Source organism: Apaloderma vittatum, unplaced genomic scaffold, assembly GCF_000703405.1.
Source record: "Apaloderma vittatum isolate BGI_N311 unplaced genomic scaffold, ASM70340v1 scaffold21364, whole genome shotgun sequence".
Lineage (NCBI taxonomy): Eukaryota > Metazoa > Chordata > Aves > Trogoniformes > Trogonidae > Apaloderma > Apaloderma vittatum.
Window position 1 is genome coordinate 8475 of NW_009711200.1, and position 19734 is coordinate 28208.

Consider the following 19734-nt stretch of genomic DNA (forward strand, 5'->3'; position numbering starts at 1 on the left):
AAACCTCTGCTTTAGGGACAGTTAGAGCATCAGTAGGTCAGTCATGGGGGAAATGGGTCATTTCTAGCTAGCTATCATCACCCATGGGCACAAAAGCATCAACTGACAGGTTCCAATCCTAAACATACAAAACAAAGCCTTGTAAAACAGGTTTCGAATCTGCAGCATGCATTAAGGGAACTACTTCCTCAATTTCTCTTGCAGTTTGCATTGAAACAGCTCTTCTCCATGGTTTACCTTTCTCTAAATTGTGTGCAGAAGGGCCCTAGGCAGAGCTATCAAAGTAGCTAACATTTCCAGTATAATTGGACCCTATCGAAGCATTCTTGTCTTTACTGCCCTCTTTGGGATGATTACTTGAAATGGGTTTCTCCAGGTTAGCTCCCACAGTACTTTTGTGCATACTCTGCAGGGAGGGGGAGCTGGCAAAGGACTAAAAGGAAGGTACACACAGTTAGGAAGCCTATGCAGCCCTTGGGCATCTCTTCTAACTTGGAAAGGGAACATCCGAGAGGAGTAGTTGGAGGAGCTGCAAACAACTCACCAAGGACACCTTGAGAAATTTTATAGCTCACACTATTGGACCGACAAGATTAATTCCCTAGGCGTATGCACAAGCAGGCACATGACTAGCAGATTCCAGTTGTCCTGTTTCACCTCTCCCAGCTGTGGACTGTTTTTCCCCAGGGCTATGGGATCCAGTTCCCTGCTCAACGCAGCTTTCCTGAAGGTAATTTGCTGTAGAGATTAATCCATTGTAGAAGCATGGCGCTTTATCGACTCAGCGAGCGAGAACATGCACATTTCCTATTCTCCTTCCATTCTTTCTGCTGTTATTTAACCCGAGATTGAGATGTTCCTCCCCAGCAGCATGGGTCTGCTCCACACTTTTCCATTTATTGAGTTACCAGTCACTTGTAAATTTCCTCAACTTCCTTTCCATAGGATGTGAGAAGCAAAGGGGTGCTACACCTGAGAGGAAGTGCTGTGTACTGCAAAGCATGAACAGGAGTTGTACTGCCTCACCACTTGCACTCCAGGGGCTTCACAGCTGTCTTGTTGGGACATGTCTGTTGTTCATTTGAGTTGTGAGCTGCAGTCCAAAGTTGGCCAGTGAGAAGAGAAGCTGCTAAAGGAATTAACTGTACACTTCACCTGCTAAAGGACGGGTGGCTCTATTTAAGCTTCAGAGGGGAGTCCCCATGTAAGGATTTAGTGCTCTAACAATTTCTATGCCTCCCCCAGAAGGCCAACTGACCTGCTGATGTAACAGATAGGCTTTGAACTCCTAAGCACCATAGCGTCCACTTCCAGCAACTGTTTTCTACTGAGAAATTCTGACTCCAGCCAGTAAGGCTGTAATACCCAGCTTGGTTCTTCATCCCAACACAGACAATGCACGCTCCGCTCAGAGGCTGCACAGAATGCCAGGATGGACAAAGAGGCGGAGATGGCAGCAAGCGCCTATGAAAACCGGTAGCCCCAGGCTCTCGAAGGAGCTTCCCTCCCCCCCTCCTCCCCACATATGACACAAATTTGCAGAGTCAGTTTCCTATTTGATTTCAAAGGGATAGGATTTCGAAGTCCTCATCTTCTGAGTCAAAGAACCTTTCCAATCTGTCGGCATCAGAGGAGTCTGCAAGAGAGAAACAAAGCACTATCTTCGTGGGATGAACCGACCGTTCAGCATCAATGATACCAGCAGCTGGAGGGCAGCACAATTTGAGTGTCAAGTACCTGTGAGTTTCAAAAGGCTCAGTGACGTACCTAAATGAAAGCTCTGAGGAGGGAAGAGAGCGTGTCAGTAGCATGGAAAACATACTGGAGAGAACTATTTGGTGTACAGAAGGTGCACCAAGTTTCGTAGATCCCAAACACACCCTCGTGCAGTGCAACTCTGTGCTGTGACTGTTTTGTACAACCTTCCTGAGCAGCAGCTCTGTATCAGCATGATTCCGCCTCCGGAAGCTCAAAATAGAACTTACACAGGTCTGGACTGATATCCATGATTAAGTGATACAGGAACAATTTTCCCCACCATGTATTATTAAAGACTTGTTTTCTGCTATAGTTGCCTTTGATCCAGCTACTGAGGAATGTCATTACACAACATGCACTCCCCTAAAAGCAATTAGTACAGTCCATTTTTGATCCCTCTTTTCCATCCTTCCAACTCCATAGTGAGGAGGGAGCACATAACTAAAGGGGAAGTAACTTTACCATAGGGGAAATTCAGGTGAGAATGTATGGGCAAACTGGGACAGTAAAGCAGAAACCTACGTTAGCTCAGGCTTCAAGAAAGCACTTACTGGACTTGGCAGAACAGCCAGCCAAAAGCTAAACAGCAGCAACTGATGGCTGAGGAAAGAGAGATGCAAAGCTGCAGACCTCCTTCAAACATTCTGTAACATGCTTTAATCCCCACAGCAGAGTGTACTAACACGTAGTGTCGCTGTTTTTAATCCAAGTGTCCACGGTGCTAGCAGTGCAACTTCCAGAGGTGCTCTTCATAGGAGCGGCCCCCTTCACTTAAGTAACACAGCAGAGAATGCAACCAATCAGAGAAAATAAGGACAAGGAGCTGGACAGTCATGAAAGTACAACTGCTCCCTCTAGTGAAGGGTAGGACCGTGAGAGAAATAGAACACCTGTAGCTGTAGCCCATTACAAAAACATTTTTAAGAATAAGAAGGGCAGCAGTTAGGAACAACTGAATACAGATAAAATTGACAGTTTAAAGGGAATCAAGCATTCTTATAAAAAAGGACAGTGAGATAAGGAAGGCTTTGAAAGTTCATGCTAAGGAGAGAGATAGCAAGGAAGCACAGCGTGCAGGACACAAGTGACAGTAAACATGACAGGTTAAGTTTCCCCATGCTTACTCATTCCTCTTGGCAGAAACTGTCAATAGCTCTTTATCTCCTGCAACGTTCATGCACATTATTAACGTGATAAGCAGAGCCTGACAGACAAGACAGTGCCCAACACTTGATCCTTTTTGCATTGCTAGTGGTACATGCACAAGGAAGAACTGTCTGACACTAGAACTAACTTTGCCCAGCCCTGCCTTTGACCATTTTCATTACCTAGAAACTAATTTTCAGCCTCTTCAATGGACTCTTCTGATTCCTCCAAGTATCCTTTACAAATAATAGATTCGCACTGCTGTGATAGCCTATGAACTTGTGTTTTCTTCCCCTCAGTAACCACCACCATTCACAGATTCATTCTAAAAATCATCCTGAGACAATGTAAGATCCACAAACCACTAGCTGAAAGCCAAAGAACTAGATTAATTGACCGAAGAGCTCCACATCAAATTCCAGGCAGAGCAAGAACTGTTGCAGTCACTGTGCAATTCCATACAATTTCCAGAAAACCAAAGGTATCAGCCCACACTTAAACCTCCCTGCATGGCCTCACCTGGTGTGAGATTCAGGACGTCAGGATTGGAGAAATGCGTTGGCTGGCGTTCAACCAGTTCGAACATTGGCAGTGCTCCTCTTACATGGGACAGCTGTGGAGCAAGAGTTGAGCCATGAGAACCAATAACTCTGTACTCATGGTGCTCTAGGTCTTTAAGGGATAATAACAATCTGCTGGGACTTCACTATAGCTGGAAAAACATTTATCAGATCTTTGACTTGCATCATCAACAGAACTTCAGAGCTATGTTCTTTTGGGTAGTTTAATAAACTATTTTCATCTGCTTTAAATTGGGATCATGCTGCAAAGAACATGATCGCTGCGCAGCAGTTTGGAAACAAGACAATTCCCTATATGTCCCAGCGATAAAAACACAAACCTTTTTGATTTGCTGGCACCAATTGTTGAAGTCCTCTTCTGTGTTGCAAAAAAAGCCCTGAAAAAATGTCAAAAAAATCTTTATGTTGTCGATTGATTATTCCTATCTTAAGGCCTTGTATTAACACTAAGCAACATGACCAGTTCTGGGAGCAGTTACAACACTGAACTGCCTTGCTTTTAAACTACAGCTTACACTGCCCCATTGAACTGAACACTCCTCACACGTTAGATGTGACCAGACTACCCAAGTGCTGGAATCATCAGCATAATGGTCTGCTCTACTGCAGAAGGAAAATTGGGCAGAAACAACTCACATGAAAACAAAGGGCAAGCACCTGAGGTTCAGAGGACAAGCCACATGGAATCATAATATCGATTCACATCTGTCCATCAAAAGGAAGGAGTCAAACCACAAACTAAACCTGAGGAAAGGACAGTACCCCATGAGGAATGGCATTTAATTGCCATGCAAGGGTGACTTCTCTGTATCAAACCACTTCCTGCATTAGGAGCTTCGTTATCAACATTACTGAAACCTATGGCAGCAACTTGTCCAGAGCACAGAATGCCTATAGAGTACCCAACCCATCACCACTGTCTTTGCTAGTTCCTCAGGGAAAAGGACAGCTGTGAAACAGGGACAACACTGCTCTTTTGGGTGACCAGAAACAAGCAGCAGGAACGCACCACTGCGATGGAGGGGTCGAGCTCAGCAATGCTCATTCTGCAGGGAGGGTGCTGGCAGTGGAAGCTTTCATCTGGAAGACAGCCACCTTCATTGGGCTCCACTGCAGGCTGCGTAGTGTGGGGATCCAGGTAAATGAGTTCCTCACCTGGACAGACAGGCAAGAAGACATCAACAACGAGAACCGTGCCAGAATCTGGTCTTCCGAGAAGCAAGCGGTGAGACAGAAAGAGGAGGAAGGGTGATGACAGAGCCAGCTCTTGTATCCCCACAGAGGAACCCACATTCTAGGGACAACTTGCTTTCAGCTACTTTCTCAAATGCTTCTCATTCAGGTAAAGAGTCAGCTGCCAGGGAACCACAGTGGCCTCTCCACAGCAACAGCCCAAGATTCCCCCTCTACTCGGCCCTGGTGAGGACACATCTGGAATATCATGTCCACTTTTGGGGCCCTCAGTTCAAGCAGGACAGGGAATTGCTGGGAAGAGTCCAGCACAGAGCCACAAAGATGATTAAGGAACATCTCCCTTAGGAGGAAAGGCTGAAGGAGCTGGGTCTCTTTAGCGTGGAAAGGCTGAGGGGTGACCTCATTAATGTTTATAAATATGTAAAGGGGGAGTGTCAGGATGACAGAGCCAGGCTCTTTTCTGTGGTGTCCAATGATAGGACAAGGGGTAATGGATACAAACTGAAACATAAGACGTTCCACAAAAACATTAGAAAAAACTTTCACTGCGAGGGTGACAGAGCACTGGCACAGGCTGCCCAGGGAGGTTGTGGAGTCTCCTTCTCTGGAGACTTTCAAAATCCACCTGGACGTGTTCCTCCGTGACCTACTGTAGGTGATCCTGCTCTGGCAGGGGGGTTGGACTACATGATCTTTCAAGGCCCCTTCCAACCCCTGACATTCTGTGATTCTGTGATCAAGCCACAGGCACTATTTGGACACTGTTCCTGCACATGCCTTCCATGGTCCTGTGCATGCTCAAGTAGGCTCCAGCAATCCAAAGCACAAATGGCTTGAGGTCTCAGGCAGAGACAGAAAAGTCACAGGGAAGGAAGAGAGTAAAAGGACAACAGTTTGTAGGGTTTCAGGAAGGGGACAACTAAAAGACAGTTAAACCCAGCCAAGCCCCTAAAGGAAGGTGAGCTCTGAGCACAGGAAGAAGTCTCTACACACACCTCTTTATAGACAGGATTTGCCATTACACAGTGGAAGTTTATGGCCTGTACTATGGCCGTTGTTCAGAGCTACATCACTCAGGTCCTCGCAAAGAGGTTCAGTCTACAGCAGCCTTCCACACTCCAGCAGGAAGGAAGAACCCTGCGGCATGCACCACAGACCAAGCAGGAGAGCGTTACTGCTACACAAGCGGTTTTTATCTGGAAAGTCTTCGCAGTACTCTGGGCACTCACCTACATAGCCAATGAAGTAGTGAGCACTGTTTGGTTTCCCTCCGATCACTCCAAGGGACTGGGGCATCCTGAAGCAGTGCTGGAAAAGCAATACAGAAAACACACAGCTGACAGACAGTGAGACTGCAGGTGGCAACAAAAGCAAACATCCAAAATTGCAGTGGGAAATAAAGATGGGGACAATGAAAATCAGCAACTTGGAAACAGCCACTTCTGCAAAGAAGTTCCCTCAGGAAAGCTGAAGACAGCAACAGGGCTTTCAAGGAACACGGAAGCAGCTCAAAACCACTTGTAACTGCTGACAGGAACACACAGTTGGACTGAATGGAAGAAGCTGCACTACTCCAGGACTCCAGTCCTGGCTCTGCTGCAGTCAGTGGCAAGATCTGGAGCTGTCATCAGGCTGCAACAGTGCTCTTTGGAGGGAATGGTCATTCAGGAAGCAATTCGTTATCCAGCTGCAGTATCCAAGCACCATCTACTGAGTTAAGGGCAAGTAACCTCACATGAATTTGGAAATCTCTTACCTGTGCACCTCAGAGCTTGCTAGCATTATGACAGCAAGACAATGCGTACCCTGTCTTGTGCAGGTACTCTGCACGCACTAAATTCTGCAGCCTCCCAATACTCCAACCTGCAACCTCCCACCAGCTTCTAGCCTCATTCTGCAGTGCAAGCTCCAGCATCAGAGCCATGGGGAGTTTGCAACAGTACATTCATTAATGCTCAAGTTGTCACCAAGCACCGCAGTTGTGCTGCACAAATGCTTCAGCAGGTTGGTACCCATCTAAACACAGAGAGGGACTGAGATTAATTTGTGAAATAAGATCCTCAAAAAAATCCCCACCCAAAGCCTCACAATCAAAAAAGTCTCAACCCCAAAAAACTCCCCCACATTTTCCTGACTATAGCCTACAAGAACCCATATGCTGACCACTGTCAAGGATTGTCTCTAAACACATTTTTCTTTTTCACATAGGACAATTACTTTCAAGTATTTTTGCCACAAAACCAGATTCCAGAAATTACTTAGTTCACAACAGGGTCCTTAAGCATTAGAACACCAGGAATTTAGCCCCAGTTCCCCTACCTTTAGTGTTTCAATATAGGCTTCATTGATCTCCGTGAGCCCAAGGCGGAGAGGTATCAGCAGCACCAACGGTTTCCACAGTGAGAGCCTATCTCTAACCCCTGCTTCCCCATTATAGAGTACATCTGACTCCACAGAAGGGCACATTGCAGCTCCAGCACATGGGAAGTTGGACTGGCACAACCGCCCTACAGAAAGGGAACATGAGCAGAAAGCATCAGAGACAACTTCAGTTTCTAGACTTGGAGTAATTCTACTCAACCTCTGACCAACTATTGCTATTTACTAAAAGTCTACATCACTTAATAAAAAAAAAAAGCTTAAAGAGGTCCAGCACCGGGATAATGTGATGTACGTACTCCCTGCAGGGCTTCTGGGAGGGTTAGGCATTTCATCTAATCTTACATCAAGCTTATGCCAAAGCATGCTGCACTCACAGCCACCATCTGGTGGGCTATTAAAATGCAAATTCTTCCAGCAGGTGAGCAGCTAAGCAACAACCTGTGCCAACATTGATTAGGAGGCCAGGCCAGAGTCCTGAATTCAGAAAGCACGTATGCAGAAAGAGAAACACCTGGAGTGTTCAACTCCAGAGGAGTTCACCAAGAATATAAAGACAGTTGAACTGAATGAGGAAAGCATTATGGCTTAACACAGGAAATACTCACCTGTAATTAGCACTGTAGAAAGATACAAACATGGTGTCTGTCTAGAGTAGCTGTAATTTATTTACTAAAGTTCACTAAAGCCTTCGTGATTTTTATCACAGATCATTCAGAAACTACTTTAGAGACCTAAAGAAAGATGATTATTAAACTCTGCAATTTCAGCATGAGCTTTGCCTGGAAGACATGGGGCAGTAAAACTCCTGAGGGCGCAGGCATGACTTAAGCACTACGTATCCTGATTCTACAGGCTTGACAAACACACAGGCAGGCTGTAATGCAACCAGATTATGTAAATTTTGGTGCAGAAACATCTCCAAACCTACCTGTCTCACTGGCAAATTTCATTACTTGCTGGGTGTGTGAATCAAAAACCCAAATCTCAAAGAAACCCACAGCACTTTAATGACAAAGCCAAGACATTTTGTCTAATTCGACAAAATGCCCGAGGCTCATTTAATTTATTCCTGGCCCAAGCTGAATGCAAGGACACTCTACCAGGTAGGACACAATGTAAACAAACACCTTCATCACCAGCCATTTCAGCAGCATGTCTGCTCACTAAGAACTTGAACTCAGCTAAACAAGGAGAATGTAACACCCAATGTTAGAAGCAATAGGACTTTGATCTAAAGCTTCAGTATGAGAGACAACTTACACTCAAGACCTTGCAGTTGCTCACTATACTGTCCTACTTAAGGAGGGAAAAGGTGCATATGTGCATCTCATGCACAGACATATTATAGTTACTGAAGGTCCTGAAAAAATGGGAAGTCATTATTCACAGTGATTTATACTGTTAAAATAGTAAAGATCATGGTTTTTTTGTTGCAGTAGCCTGCTTGTCCTGCTGATCTGAAATTAGCTGCCAAGGCAGGGCTGTTACTGAATGGGGTGTCACTGCAGGCTTCCTCATCAGGCAAAGTAACTGGCAATCCTGCACTGTGCTATGAATGTATTTCACCTAAGTTCAAGCAGTAGGGAGGTTGGCACAGACTAAATTCACCTTGCTTCTTTGGTAGGCCTTGCAGTGCTATGGCAGGAGAACCTGCCTAAAGCTTCCCGGCTGGACCCAAACCATTTACTGCAAACATATTCCAACAGATTTGACACATCTCTCCTGCTGTGCTGCTGCTGTCAGGTACTGGCTTTACTGTTGTGGTTTATTTACTGTTGTGGTTTAAAACCACCTTTCTAACCCACAGAATCCTCCAGTGCCCAACTAAGAGCCCCTTTCTGAAACAACAGACTCCAAAGGGATAGAGCTGGATGTTTCTTCACTGCTGTAGCAAAAGGCATTTCCTACAAACCTTAGGCTGAGTAGCATTAGTGACCAAATTTAACAGATACATGAAACTGCATTAACTTCTGAATGCTTCACTGTCAACAGATGTTTGGGGCACAAGACACATAACACATACATACCTACAGACATAAAACATATCAGACCCAAGCATACAGTAAATTGCAGACCCTGAATGGGTACACTGTGATTCACGATTGAGGAAAAGAAACAAACACACCTTGCGCATTACAAACTGTACAGACACGTTACTTAAAGCACTGTCAGTGCTGAGCAGTCAGTTCCACACAAACAAAAGCCTGCAGCACTCAAGCCTTGCAGCTAGAATGCTTCAGTTCTAGAAGTAATGTTTTTAGGCTAAAGGTGAAAGATAAATTCAATTTCTCTTTTCATGTTGGCCCTTGTTTAAGCCAAGGGCATTGGGACATACCTTCGTAGGACTACACGTACCTAAGGTTAGACGGCCATGTCTCAAATCACATCCTACCTTTCTTCACCTCTCAACTGAGACTACCTGATAAGAGATTTGACTTTGTAAAGTGACTGTCCTGTACTCTGGGGATGAACTGCCTGTTAATTGATTTTGGCTCAGTGGCAGCCAATGCCAACTGAAATAATACCTGCTACGATCTCACCTGCAACCTTGCACCAGCTCCAGCACTCACTGGATTGTTCTATGTGCCATTTCAGAACACTAACCTGTCAGAAGACATTCCATAGTTTTGTGCTGTGTAAGCACACTTCCCCACGAGCTAGTCTAAACGTAGAGAGGGGAAAGCTTGTATGCCCAGGATCCTGCAGGACTGCAGCAACCAGCAATGTAGACGCTCAGCTTTTTTTTACTGCAGCACCGCAGCCTGAGCAAACATGCTAGGGATGAACACATTGCACAGCTGCTCAGTCTCCAGAGCCATCTTACTGTGAGGATGCATTAAAAAAGCAAAAAACAGAAAAAAAACCCCCAACTACACAACACCCCTTAAAAAATGATGAGATTCACTCCGGAGATGGAATACCTTCTCCTCGCCCCTGCCAATTTTGTTCATCTTCCTCTTCAGTGATCTATTCTAGTTTTCTTACTCTGCCTGACAGCAGAGACATTCCTACCCCATTAATATGAGAGGAAGCCGCCATTTACCTGTGGCAATGAACAAGTTTGAAACTACATTCCAAGCAGCTCCCACCTGCTGTCTGAAGGTCAGCAGACCTCTCCAGATCCAAAGGCCACGGTGCTAAGTCACAGGCTTTATCAGATGAAGCAAAAGTCAAACAAGGGGCTTCCTTGGCCTAGCACAGCAATTCTTGTCTGGTTTTAGCATGCTTGTCCATAGATTTAAGGCAGAACATTTACTTCACGACTTTGTGCTGTACTAGTATATGGTCTCCATTTTTTTTCTGGCTTCTTGCTCCTGGAGAACATATCACACTTCACCTCCATGGGATACTTACGGATTTCTTCCATTACGACTGTGTTGTCCATAGCTATATGTACTGCCAGTGAACTCCACGTATCAAAAGTTGCAAGTTTTCTACAGGAAAATAAATAAATAAATAAATAAATGAAAAGTAAGCAACAGTTAGTTACAACTGCATCAGGAGAGACTGACTTTCATCAGTTATGCTGTGAAGCATGCTTTTATGTATGTATCAGAGTTGTACACTTCATTTCCACTAGTTACTATGGCCGGAAGAATAAACAAGATTGCAAAAAGCACCACACCTGGAAATCTGTTCCACAGGAGCTACCAAGTACAACAGTCCTGATACAATCACCAACTCAAATTCTATAGCTTCTGGTTACCCGAAAGGACAACACCACAAAAAAATAAGTAACAATAATTTTGAAAAAAGATCACTTTTACTTTCTGTACATATCCCTGGATCACCTCTACGAGGTCCTGGGATAATTCAGCATAGAATTTGACCTGGAAGAGTTGCTTTTAGGTAATCCTAGCCTACTCTAGGGAGCTACCTGCTCATTTAATCAAAGTGAGGGAAGAATGGTGACAGGAGCAAGAAAGTTTCTCAAAGTACAGCGTGTGCCAGTGTTTAAAGGCAGTCCATGCTCCAGCACTGCTCTAGTCCTCTGCCTGTCACCAGGGAACCCAGGCAGTAAATATCAATGCTTTCCTTTGCTAATGCATTAGTAACTTTGTGGTTCACTGGCAACTTTTTTATAATGACACTGCTGTCAGATCAGCAGAGGCAACTCAGAAGCTAGCAGAGATCCAAACGTCAGAAATGATTATCTACTCTGACACTTGCTTCTGGTTAGCTGCACAGTATTGCACTGAGTTTTGGTGGCAAGCACATCACTTGCAGGACATGGAGAGAGATTTTTCGGGGTTGTCCTCAGCTTGAAATTGGTCTTCTCTCACACCCTGTCAGTATCTGAATGACAAATGGGATCCTTCCAATTTCTCGCCCAAGCAAGTTGCCTGCTAACAGCATTAAAACACACACTTGCCCTTCAAGCTAGGAAGTAGTGCAAATCAAATGACCCCGCTCCGTGGTTCAAAAGATATAAAGGAAAAACGTAGCACTTACTTGAGCACTTGTGCAACTGTGTTTGGTCCATACCACTGACCTATGGATTTTCCTTCTCCAACTCCCATCTGGGCTGCATCACAAGAAACAAAACAAAATCAATTCAGTAAATAACTTCACCTACACTGCATCCCTTTCTAATCAGAGCTTGTATTTAATAGGGAAGAAATCTCACATGGAAACTTTTTTAAGTCAGCAGAATCTACCCTTTTGTGAGGTATCTTAGTGTACATGGGAGAGAGAAGCATATCCTGAAGGAATGTAAAGCAAATCATTTTCCCAAAATGCAGTAACACAAAAGTTCAAAAAGTAATGGTACCTCAGAAGAGGTTTTTAGAGTGTTTGGCTACTAGACCACCCCATTATCTGAAGTTCTGTTTGCTGAAGCCTTAACATCCTACAGGAAAAACCAGAAAAGACTGCTTCTCTTATTTGCCAGGGCAGTTTATATCAAAGCGAAATCCTTCCTTAGTCTATTAACTACTTCTGAGAATCTCTTTGCTCAGCAATCTTGTCATACTACAAGGCCCTAGTAAGAACAGCAACAACGTGTGTTCCTCTCACCTTAGCTAGCTAGGATACAGAAGGTCATGCTGAATAACCTAAAGCATTAGGCAAACCTGATGGCCTTAATGCAGTCAAGAAGGAATATCCATTAAAATCCATAATAAAGACTGGTAGTTTTACATCATGTCAGAAAACAAGTAGTGTATTATCATGCACTACCTGACTTGGTGAGGTGTTTTTTTTTTGTTGTGGTGTTTTTGTTTTGTTTTGGTTTTTTTTTGCTAAGCTAGTAAAACAAACACAGAGCAATATTCTACACTCATGGGAAACCCAGACTGAATATCTCCATGCTTTTCAGCACCCAGACTCTTACCTATCTGGTGAATGGAGTAGTAGCTGTCTTTTTTGTCAATGAAGGCATTAAGAACATTGAAGTAATTATCCATCTGCCTCTTCCCTTTTATCCACCTCCAGTCTAAGACAGACAAGGGGATATATGAAAGAAAATACGGAATGTTTTAGCAATTAGAAGCTGCAAGCTACAATGATGTTCCCAGTGCATCAATTGGCTGACCCGATTTTCTTGTTGCTATCTTCTTATTAGGCATCTGAGCCATTTCCAACACTAAAGGACTAATTTTAAAAGAAAAGTAAGCATTCTCACAATTGGGATAAAGGAATATAACACAGAGAAAAGCAAATAAACACCACCCCCTCCCACCAAACAGAAATGGTACCTCTATCCCACTTATGAGAACTAGGATTACAATTCCTCATTGAGAGGCAAGTTATATATTCTGGTAAAAAAAACAGGTGACCTTACTTCAAAAATCATCCTCCACAAATTCAAAGACCATCAACAACTGTCAGCCAAACACCATGGTATAGCTGCTTGCAGACCAAGCACACGTCACACACAAGAACAGAAGTATTCAGGGAGAGGAGATTACACTCAGTGAGGGCTTTGTGACATAATCGAACTACAAAAAAGAAACAACCTACTAAGTTGTTTCAATATTTAGCTACAAAAAAAACCAAGAAAAATCTAATAAGTGCTTGGCTTCAGTGGATTTAACTAGCACACTACAAGGCTCTGCTTTGTTTTAAGGCTTGGACAATTATATCTATGCAGAGTTGTAGACAGCAGCAAAAAACCTGCTGGAGGCTTTCATTAGAACAGCCCTGAACTTGAGAAGATCGAAGAAAAAAGTTATATAGGCCTCAGCAATTCCCAGTTGTGCCCTTGTTATTTGCTGTCCTTACAAACACTGCACTTGCAGAAGCACGTGGCCCTGGAAGTCAGTATGGACCGTGCACTGGTTTACCTCTTCCCAAATGCCTGCAGACCAAGGCCTGAGCAAAGATCATCTGGCCACATCGCAACATACAGCCCCAGCCAGTATCAGATGTGGGACCAGTTCCTCCTGCAAACAAGGACAGAAAATAGATATGGAATGAATAGTACAACAGTGACAAGAGGGAGAATAAATGAATGCATGGATAGCAGGTTCACCCAGGAAACAAGGCACGGAGTAAGGACTACCTTAGCTCACACACTTCAGGCTGAGAAACAAAAATGCGGTGAGTAACTTCATGGCATCCCTTAAAAACAAACAAACAGAACCCTCTAACACTAACTGAAAGGGGAAAAAAAAACAACTTCAAATGGAAATCCAAATAAAACTAGAAAGGGAGTTGAATTTCTCAGGAGCACAACAGCCCTTGAGCTTAGTTGCAGACTTCCAGCCCAATTCAAATACACATTTCTACACAGAAGTACTTCCTCATCTTGAGAAGGCAACTCATCATGCAAACCAAATAATTGCCAAGGAATTCCCACATCATAAGCAGCTATGACTGGATGAGATTCCAAAGGGAACAACACAGGCCAAAAAACTCCACCAGCGAAAAAAAAAAAAAAGCCACCACACCCCAGCAACAAAAACACCACATCCTACATAATACTGGAGAATAAGCTGAATATTAGCTCACACTGGAAAGCCTGAGACAAAGGTCTCAAGGCTGGAAGCACTTCCCTGACAGAACTTCAAAACGAAACTGCTGCTCCTCCACTGAAGCTCTGACTACTGTTACAAGCTTCATAGATACAATGTTTAGTGTGACCACAGCAAGCGAGCTGTCTTAGAAGCATGCAGTCAGTTGTGCTTTAGCACAGCCGGTAGAAGTAGTTTCATTGCAATGCTGCTTTCTTTCGATCCTATGTGACTGCTCTGCATGAAAAGCATAGGGAGAAAAATTACCCAAGAGAACTATTTTATCAATTTCTGGATGGTCAGCAGCTATCTTCTACAATTTTGTCAGCAGTTTGTAAGATATACAACATCCAAAGTTGATAAAGCTTTTACACTAGCCTAAGACATTCCCCTTAAATACTGTAAGCTCTTCAGAAGGTAAGTGGCCAAGCATGGAGGGATGTGACCAAGAATAAAAGGGATGACTGGGAGAACAAAGACTGCAAAAGGAAAAGGTTCACTGTATAACATGCAAATTGTATCTACACTGTAAGTGGGAAATGACTCAGAAAATGGGATTTATTTTTGCCCTGACCTTCAATAACTTGCACAGGAACCCCAATTGTGTTTGTGAGCTATACTTAAAACACATGCTAAACCCTCAATTTCAAACACATGCTTAACTATGGCTCACAAACGCGAATTTAAAAGGATTAAACAGCATCAAAGATGTCTCATAGCTTGTTAGGCAAGTGGTTTCCCAACAGGGAAAGAACGGAACAAGCCGGAAGGACCAGCTACTAAGAAGTCTCTTTTCCAAATTTTCTCCATTGACTGCTGGGGATGATAACAGGGGGGACATGGATAGGGCTTGGAATGCCATTTACATCCTTTTAGATCACTTCTGATACACCTTCCACTCAGTACACAAAGTCAAACCAGAGAAGAGACCATTCAGAATGTCTTAAAAAATCCAAAATGTCCTCCTTCAAGTTCACTGGGAAACATTCCTCGTATTACTACAGTTCTTGTGTGTAATGGCCACCTTCACGAACACCTCACATAGAAACAAACAAAAAACCTACACATAGTCTAGAGCAGATGCACTAATGCACTAACTTCTGTATGATATCTCTAGCTTTCACCATTTTAAGGAACTTCAAGCCCAGAAGTATCATTAAAAATATTTCACATTAGACTTTTGTAGGATGTAATGAACATGAAGTACAAAAATCTTCCCATGTTTGTGCAAAGAAAAGATGTTTCTAGGTAGACTTCCCAAACTTACTCTTGTGTCCTTCTTAAAAATCACCACTATCCCTCATACCCAAGATGATGAGGAATTCTCATTACCAGATAAACAAAAACTCTATCCCGTCAATTAAATGAAGTACATTTCAGGTTCTTATAAATGGAAGCACATTAATGTTATGCTTGCGAGGACTGTTTTATTGGATATAGATAACCGGACTATAAAATTTCCAGGATGTTCTTAGACTTGTCCACAGCACCTACCAATAGCAGGGAAATTCTTTCTGTAGGTGAACCAAAGCCGAGAGGTCACATCCAACAGGATCTCTTCTTTCTCTGAAAAATGTTCAGCATTAGAAAGCACACACGTGAGGGTAGCGCCAAACACGGCTAAAGCCATCTCCCACTCACCCTCCCTAACGACACCAGTGTTCTGCTCCTCACAGTCTGCATGCCTAGAGAGGCAAAATCTGGCTGAGGAACAGGGCAGTGCCGCTGTGTAGAAAAAACTTCCTCCCCTGAAACAGCTCCAGTCAACCCAAAGACACCATGTAATAAGCAAATTATAAAGAAGTAAACCAGCTTCTTGCCTTTCCCTTGAGCTATCCTGTTGCCTCAACCATCCTGGCCTCATGATACAAGTCCCAATAACTACTATATGGCAACTCTCTACACAAAAATATTCCAGAGTTCATGGAGATGGCCAGACAGACAGAAGTATGGCAGTAACAGGCTGCACACTTTGCCAGCAGACTCTGCAGCGTGCTTTAATATTTGCAGTCATCTTGCTGCTCAGAAAGTGAAGTGCAACACTAACAAAGTCCTCTGAAGCAGTAAAGCACACTGCAACATGCATGCAAAATACCTGTAAAAACACTGTATTTCCGGCCGAGGATCCAAACTGGTTCTTTGGTCTCAGGGAAGTCTTCATATTCAAACCTGAGTGTGTCATATGTAAGAGTAGCTAGAAAGAGAAAGAAGTTACATACCTGTTGTAGCTTTTCCTTGTGTTTTAAATTTATACAAAACTACAGAACCAGAGCTGCTGTGGCCCAGTAACTTAATGTATCCTGACCACTTGCCTCTAGCTGGGAAGAAACAGTACAGCTTCCCTTGCAACCACCAACTCTGGAAGACACAGAGAGCTGATGTAGTCCTGTCTCATCCCTGGCTGCTCCACAAGCAGAAAAGCAGAGGGATTTCCAGGTTAGGTCAGCTCCAGGTTCTGCTCAGTCAAGAAAGCATCTAAACCTGGCAGCTGCACTTTGTTTCTCAGAACAGGCATCATCATGCATGTCAGACTCAATGGTATCAAGGTCCTCTTTTCAAGTGAGCAAAGTCATTAACAACTTTCTCCCAGACCATTATGTAACTGTTAAATTGGCTGTTGAAACTCTCTCTCACAGCAAATGCAGTAATACCTGTGGTAATGCAACTTGAGTTTAAAACTTGAGTTTTAAACAAACTAAACAACCACAAGCTCCTCTCAGTCCCATTTGCTGTGAAAGCCACCACCCTCTGTGGTGCACACCTTGTTTTTTGCCTTGCAGGAGAGTCATCTGCTGTTTTTCTCCAGTGCTGACCTCACCCTTCTCACACATAGAAAACATTCATAGATGAGCTTTCCTCCCAATCATTTCCTGCTTAGCTGCACCAGTAAATTACTTGGCAGGTCAAGGATAGCTCCAGAAAGTCACTATAAAGTTCTGCTCTCCTTTCTTCCAGACGTCTAGGATACTCCACACTGTGCTCAGGCAAACATGCTACGCAAGAATTTTAGCCTCCTGTAAGCACCTCATCAGCCTTCTGCCCTTAGGCTCTCTGACCTGAAATTCCAATTCCAAATGTCAAAGAAAATACTTAAGTAGCAGTAGGAAGACACTATCACTAAGACCAACTACTGTTTAAGCAAGAACCCTGGCAACAGACATGAAAATAGTCTCCTAAATCAAATTCTGAATTGGTCTTGGCTTGCTTTGCCCCCTTTCTCATTCAGTGTTGGAGATTTCACTTTCCAGGGAAGAAAGCGATGTGACTTCTGCAGATGTTTTTAAGTGCGCATCACTTCCTAACTTCTCTCTTAACTTTCAGAAGTTTCCCTTTGGGATGAGACAGTACAAGTTTATTCTGACCACTCAAAGGGAGGCTAGTCATTAGGTTTTTTAAAATTCAGTGCATTACCAGATACAACCTTAACACAAAAACTGAAGTTCTCAGACAGGTTTTTAAGCTCCACTGAATATCTTACTATTTATTTTGTCAGTTCTCAAGCTTGCCATGAATTTAGTGCTCCGTCAAAAAAGTCTCAGCTTAAATAAAATGACTGAAACAAGGATGCTACACAGAAACTATCAAGCTACCCATAATCCCTCTTTCTCCTTCCTAGCAACATTTCTTCACCTTCTCAAATGTCACACCCTCTATGACTCCGCATTTCACAGGGTACTACGTTCTTAGCAAGCACAGGATTTGCAAGTGGCAGCTTCACAGCAACGATCTGCTGGAAAGTGGCTACAGGAGTCTTTCCCCTTCAATGAAAGCTAAGGGCGGAAGAAGTCAACAGGTGGAAGGGATTCCAAAGCTGGCCTGCTGGAACAGGTGCATGTGCAGGGAACGCTGTGCATGCAAACTGCAACTGCCACAACACTGCACATTTGGGAGAGGAGTCCCAGACATGGAATCCTTCAGCTGCATGTCCAACATCTGGCCTCTGTGCAAAGGTCACAGAAGAGAATCATAGAATTGTTTAGGTTGGAAAAGACCTTTGAGTCCAATCAGAAACCTAACGCTGCCAGATCCACAACTAAACCACGTCACTCAGCACCACACCTACATGATTTTTACATACCTCCAGGGGTGGAGATTTCACCACTTCCCTGCACAACCTGTTTGAATGCTTAACCAACTTTTCAGTGAAGAAATCTTTCCTAATGTCCAACCTAAACCTTCCCTGGCACAACTTGAGGTCCTGTCCTCTTGTCCCATTGCTTGTTACATGGGAGAAGAGACCTATACTCACCTCACTACAGCCTCCATTCAGGTAGTTGTAGAGAGCAACAAGGTCTCCCTGAACCTCCTCTTTTCCATGTTAAACCATTCCAGTTCCCTCAGCTGCTTCTCATAAGACTTGCTTTTGACTCCCTTCACCAGCCCTTCAGCACCTCAATGTCTTGCTTGTAGTGAGGGGCCCAAAACTGAACAGAGAATTCGAGGTGGGACCCCACCAGTGCCAAGTAAAGGGCAACATCACTTCCCTAATCCTACTGGTCATTATTTCTGATACAAATAGTCCTGGAGGTCCAATTGTGCACCCAAAAGATGCGCACATTGGGGTTTTTTTGGAAGAAACTACCTGCCACCATCTGAAAAGGCTAAATGTAGGAGTTAAGGTTTCACCTTCACAGGGAGAAAAATTTAAGTGATTGCTCCCAGTTAGTATCAACAATTTCATAATGTGAGCAATAAATATCCCATAAGGCTTGAAGCCATTGTTTCCTTTACTACTATCGACCTTCATAAGCTCTGTCCCTTTTTTAAAAACTACATCCATTGTGCTATTGCCCAGATAAGCTAAATATGAGCCAGTGGGACGCAAACAATTCAGGCAGGGGTACAAAGAGAGCCACAGCTTGCACAAGAGCCTTTCTCTCCCTCTTACAGTTAGAGGCAAAGGGTCTACAAATAAATAGAACTGGAAATTCACCAAACAGAAATCCTGTTTGAAGATACTCCTTTCAGAGCTGCAAAAGTCAGGCGAGATCAGCAAATTTCTCAGGCAGCACTCCAAAACTTCACCTTCAAGAAGTCCTCAATCTATTTTAAATAGCAACCTCTGAGCATCCAGGACAGTAGAAGAGCAGCCTCTGCAGAAAACTAGAGTGTACATCAAACACAGTATCTCTACTTTTCGTGTGCAGAGGTCCCTTCCAACTGTGACGATTCCGTGATTTATAGTTAAAAAGCCAAGAGTTTCAGCCCTGCAAAGCACACCCTCAGAAAGGTGGCCTCGCTTTCCTCGAGTGGCAGGCATGCTTGTGAATGATGTGAAAATGTCTGGATCTCCGACACCTGGGCACATCTTCCATGGGATGTGTCGTAGTGTTCCAGGACACCTTCTCATCCCACACCCTCCCTAGAAGGTCCTGACAAAAAGGCAAAGCTTTGTACGCATAACTACGGAAAATACCTATATTAAACAACCTAGGTAAAGGTATTCAAACTAAAACTGCATTAAATACCAGGATTAAGCCTGAACATTTGATTCATAGGTTACTTGGTTAGAAGGGACCTCAAGGATTATCCGGTCCAATCCTTTAAGGTAAAGAAATACAGTTTAAATGAGATGGCCCATCACCCCATCAAGCTGAGCCTTAAAATTGTCTGAGGTTGGGGAACCCACCACTTCTCTTGGAAAACTATTTCCAGAATCACAGGATGTCAGGTGTTGGAAGGGATCTTGAAAGATCATCTAACCCAGCCCCCCTGCCAGA

At 43.7% G+C, this 19734-nt stretch overlaps 1 protein-coding gene across 1 annotated transcript; it reads right to left on the minus strand.

Moving 5' to 3' along the window:
* Positions 1-902: 902 nt before the first annotated feature.
* Positions 903-16208, minus strand: ATG4B (autophagy related 4B, cysteine peptidase; the record flags this gene model as incomplete). Its single annotated transcript, XM_009867580.1, has 12 exons — positions 903-1636; positions 3424-3517; positions 3806-3862; positions 4495-4640; positions 5909-5987; positions 6999-7186; positions 10416-10495; positions 11514-11586; positions 12394-12495; positions 13346-13444; positions 15509-15580; positions 16110-16208. Coding segments are annotated over 12 exons (1163 nt in total), but the record flags the coding sequence as incomplete, so codon positions are not given.
* Between the last annotated feature and the right edge of the window lie 3526 nt (positions 16209-19734).